General features: G+C 31.9%; 1 protein-coding gene across 1 annotated transcript; it reads left to right on the forward strand.

The window, feature by feature from the left end:
- Nucleotides 1-1,320: 1,320 nt before the first annotated feature.
- Nucleotides 1,321-4,499, forward strand: HELRODRAFT_194236 (hypothetical protein; the record flags this gene model as incomplete). Its single annotated transcript, XM_009031233.1, has 7 exons — nt 1,321-1,373; nt 1,478-1,679; nt 1,941-2,107; nt 2,457-2,700; nt 3,290-3,430; nt 3,573-3,680; nt 3,933-4,499. 7 exons carry the CDS (start codon nt 1,321-1,323, stop codon nt 4,092-4,094), a joined length of 1,077 nt encoding a protein of 358 aa, XP_009029481.1. The 3' UTR covers nt 4,095-4,499.
- Between the last annotated feature and the right edge of the window lie 997 nt (nt 4,500-5,496).

A 5,496-nucleotide genomic window follows, 5' to 3' on the forward strand; every position in this document is an offset into this window, starting at 1 on the left:
AGTGTGAGAATTTTATATATATATATATATATATATATATATATATATATATATATATATATATATATATATATATATATATATATATATGTATATATATATATATATATGTTGTTTATTTTATTTTATTATGTTTATTTCAGTTTTAAATGTCAATATTGTGTTTGTAACACACAAGCTACTTGCTAAGAAGAGACAGGTAGAGATAGGTAGAGAGAGGGAGAGATAGGTAGAGAGAGAAAGATAGGTAGAGAGAGAGAGAGGGAGGGAGAAAGAGAGAGGAAGACAGATAATTTAGGATAATTATTGGTTTGTTTTACTATTGCTATATTTATTTATCAACTCATTTCATGAACTTGTTCACTTTCTGTTTCATTACATCATTAAAGAAAATTCACTCACTCACTCACTCACTCACTCACTCACTCACTCACTCACTCACTCACTCACTCACTCACTCACTCACTCACTCACTCACTCACTCACTCACTCACTCACTCACTCACTAAGTTGTACATTTAGTAACATTATCATCTTCTTCTAAATAGTTAGAACAATTAACTATTCTATTCTAATTTGTCTTAAAAAAAGTTTATTTTTTAAGAATAAAACAAACCCATAACTGTTTTTTTATAAGGTTAATCACTCCCTTTTCTCTCTCTCTCTCTCTCTCTCTCTCACTCTCACTCTATTATTTTTATCTCTAGTTGCAATACAAAAAATAATAATCTCTATATGATATATATTTATAATTTATAAACATTGAATGGGATATTCTCTTTCTAAGTTTAGATTAAGATTCATTTATTTGATTGATAATATAATAATTTGATATAATAATTTATAAACATTGAATGGGATATTCTCTTTTTAAGTTTAGATTAAGATTCATTTATTTGATTGATTAAATTTATCATTCGGTCAAATTAAAAGTAAATGATGGAATGAATGAATGAATAAATGAAGGAATGAATAAATACTATTACTACTACAACTACTACAAAACAGCGACAACATCACTACTACAACAACATCAAATTACTACTACTACTACTACTACTACTACTACTACTACTACTACTACTACTACTACTACTACTACTACTACTACTACTACTACTACTACCCATACTACTACTACTAACTTCAAATTTTTTCCAGGAATTCTAAATTGTAAAAGTACTTCAAAACTTCTATTAAACAACAAAAACATGAATACCAACAACAACGTCAACAATAGTAGCAACAACAGCAGCAATAGTAACATCAACAACAACAATAATAATAATAATAACAATAGCAGACCAACTAACTTACCAAATGCCCTATCTACTTCCATGGACCAGGGACACAGAGGAATATATAAGAAGGAGGTCAAATTAAGCAACAATAACAATAATAAGAATAACGACGATAATAATAACAATAATAAAAACAATAATAATAATAATAATAATAAAAAAAACAATAATGTCAGATATCTGGAGCCAATAAAAATTCAACCAAACAATAGCAATAACGACTGCAGTAAAAACAACAACAACAACAGCAATAGTACTTCTATTCATAATAATAATAATAATAATATGAATAATAATATGAATAATAATAGAGAATCAGTCAATGATAGAGATCCAATATATGAAGCCATGAAAACCAACTATGAATATATCATTGAAGTTATTCTTATTTTTGTCATTTATTATTTGTTGTTATAGTAATTATTATTATTGTTGTTGTTGTAATTTTTCAATAAGCTTGGTCGAGGTTTGGCTTATTATATGTGGTTGTTTATGCCATTTGATTGGTTGGCTTATGCTTGTTGTTTCTATTTATAATGGAAGAATTTTCGACCATGAAATGTTTTTTATATGATTTTCAATTATGTTTATTTCTATTTATATTTTTTGTTTATGTTTTTTTTTCTATTCTATTTATAGGATGGGGATTCCCCGACCAGATGCCTCTTACCCGGAAGCCCTGCCTCCTGCAAAACTCAGCTCCTCCCATTGGATAGTCTGTCTTTCTCTAATTTTTCTTCTGGGGGCCAAAATAGTAACAACAACAACATTAATAATAATAACAATAGGAATGGGAGCATGTTCAGGTTGGTTTATTCTGATTTCATTGTTGTAAAAATCAATTTTGTTTTTGTTTGATTTATATTTTAACTGTTTTTAATTCATTCATCTGTGAGTGACTTCATCTCATCTTTCCATCCACTGATCAGTCGGTTTATCATTTTAGGCACAAAGTTTTATAATCAGCTGACGTGCTTCTCACAATCAACTAGCCAATAAACTTTTTTTATTCAATCAACAAGCTGACCAATCAGCGTTTAAAAAAAATCAACCAACCAATCAAATCCATCAACCAACTCAACAAGCCAATCGTCAGTAAGAAAATTACAACTCAACCAATCATAACTCGACCAAATCAACCACCCAACCAATCAGAAAACGCCACAATCCTCTTTACATCACCACTTACGACGACCTGCTTCTGTCAGGAAATGGCGGAAGTAGCGGTGGTGGCGGCGTTGGGTACTACAAAAACAATCCCAACTCTAACTTTCTGCCGTACAATGGCTGGCCACACTCAGCTACGATGGTTGTGCTTAGTACCATTTTGGTACTGTCGTTACTTGCTATAATATTATCATCCTTTTGTCTCTACAAGTTAAATGTTATCGGAGGTGAGGTTTTTTTTTTGTTGCTGTTGTTGGTTTTCATGTTGTTTGTGTGTGCGTGCGCGCGCACTCGTGTGTGTGTTTAGTCTGTGTAATTTTATGTGCTTGTTTGTGTGTGTGTATATATATATGTATGTGTGTGTGTGTGTGTGTTATCGCATGCGTGTATGTCTGCTTGTGTTTGATTGGTGGTCTGTGTATATCTATTTGTGCGTGTGTGTACGTGTGCGATGTTCACGTGTGTATCATATGAACAATTATGCAATATTCTGAACAGAATACAACATGGCGGAGATAAATAAGTCATCTCACGAGGTCAATGACCTGCTTATTCAACTGATAACATTAAGGAATGAGGTATGTTTTTCATTGTTTGTATGTATGTAAATGTGTTTGTGTGCGTGCTTGTTTCTGGATGCATGTCTGTGTTTGTTTGTTTGTATGTGTGTGTGTGTGTGTGTGTGTTTGTATGTGTACGTTTGCATGTGTATATGTGTGTTTGTTTGTATATGTATGTTTGTATGTGTGAATACATGTATGTACCTATGGTTGTATGTAGTAACCTATCCTTTTTGCCTTTTCAATCTCTGAACTCTACAGCTCACCTCATTGGCTGCCTCCATAGAGGTCAGCCAATCAGACTCAAGCTACAACATCAGCGTGGCGACGCAGAAACTGAATGACGTCAACGAAAGTTTAGTTAGTAAGATGGAGAAGGTGGAGAAATATTTTGGCCTGAAAGTTGAAACTCTAGAAGCTAACATTTATAACTTTGTACGTTTGTAGTTATTGTTATTATTATTATTGTTTATATTATTGTTGTTATTGTTATTATTGTTGTTATTATTAGTCTTTTTATTAAAATTGAATTTTTCATGTTCAGGTTTCAGTTAATCTGAGCCTGTGCATATGGAGCAAGAGGGAGGTCAATTCCATAGTGCAAGATGACGTCATATACACTGGCTGGGTCCCAGACGATGATGATTCTAAGGTTATTTATTATTCCTGTTGTTGTTGTTGTCGTCGCCATCATTATCGTTGTCATTCTTGTAAGAAAGGTTCACTGAAATTTCACATTTACACATGCACATTTACAACAACAACAACAACACCATTCACACATGCACATACCTACGTATACGATGCACTGACACTCACACTCTCTCTCACACACACACACACATCATAGACGCACACACACACATTCACGCACACACACATACACACACACACACATCTACAGAAATCAGTGGTAACTGGTGCCTCGTGTTCTAGCAAAACACCAGGCCTAAAGGTCAGCATGGAAGACGACAACGTCAGTCGCGTCAGGTGTAGCTGTAGTGGCCGCCCCAGCGGCTACATGTCCAGAAACTGTGTCGTACATTTCTGGTACTGCCCTAAATAACGAAAAACTAGATCAAGCAAGGTGATGGACTGTGAAACTGCACGTCGATATTGTCCGTCAAAAGCGAAATTAGGTCGTTAAAATGGCGGATTTGGAATAAGAGCAAGATGAGGATTGGGTTGTAGATACCAAATTTGAAATTAGGACAAAATGAATTTACCTCCAAATGAAGAAAATTTGAAGTTTATAACTACATTTTTTTATTTAGAATTCTAATTTATTATCAAATTAGTGCAAAATGGTGGCTGAGGGAGATTTAGGGATGTGACAGATTGATGGTATTATCATAAATTTATAATATATATATACTGCATGTGTGCATATTTGAAACAACAGTTGTGACATTTGTTTATTTATTCATCTTTGTTAATCATTCGATCATTTGACCTTTTAATTACTTCTATTCTTCTAATTAATTATAATATTTATAATAATAGTTATTATTATTTCATATAATAATTATACCATAAATAATTAATTAATTATTAATTAACTACATTATTAATACTGACATGATCTGTCGCTTCGTTTATCATTGCATCATGATTATAATTAGAGACACTGTTGAAATTCTTGAAATTTTTTTTCCGTCCAATCAAATACAAATACAAACAAACAAACGCGCACACACACACACACACGCACGCACACACACACACGCACACACACACACAGATACACACACCATATATATTTAAACTGCTATAGTTTTTATAACGCTTTTTGGCCATATACTACGTAGCACTGATATTAAAATACACAGACACGTACACACACACACACACACACACACACACACACACACACGTGCACATACACACACACACACACACACACACACACACACACACACTGATATGTACACACTCAGAAGAGACATATGTACACCTAATTGTATTGTCTTTTTTTTACTATACTTTGTGCCATCATGGTGTTTAAATGACAATTTCTCATTTGTTATCATTAAGTTTTATTATTAATTATATTATTATTTTTATTATTGTTGCTATAATAATAATAATAATTATTATTATTAAAGTTATTATTTAAATTTAAATATTATATAAATAAACCCTTTTTCATGACAGGTTTAGCTCAGGTTTTTTGTAGTGTCGTTTGGTTAATATATAAATATATTGAAATAATTAAATGAATGAATGTACAAATAAATAATATAATGGTGGTTTGTAAATAATTCTATTCCATTTTTACACTAGTTTTTTCTATGTGAGTTTTTCATATTCTATTTCTCCTTTATTCAGTGCAGCTATCTATCTATTTATCTATCTTAAATGTTGCGCAATGTCTTATTATTTGATCTAATTTGTTCGTTCATTCGTTCGTTCATTCGATCGTTCATTCATTCATTTATTCATTCATTTATTCATTCATTCATTTTTTA

This window comes from Helobdella robusta (genome assembly GCF_000326865.2).
Source record: "Helobdella robusta unplaced genomic scaffold HELROscaffold_71, whole genome shotgun sequence".
In the NCBI taxonomy this organism is placed as follows: domain Eukaryota; kingdom Metazoa; phylum Annelida; class Clitellata; order Rhynchobdellida; family Glossiphoniidae; genus Helobdella; species Helobdella robusta.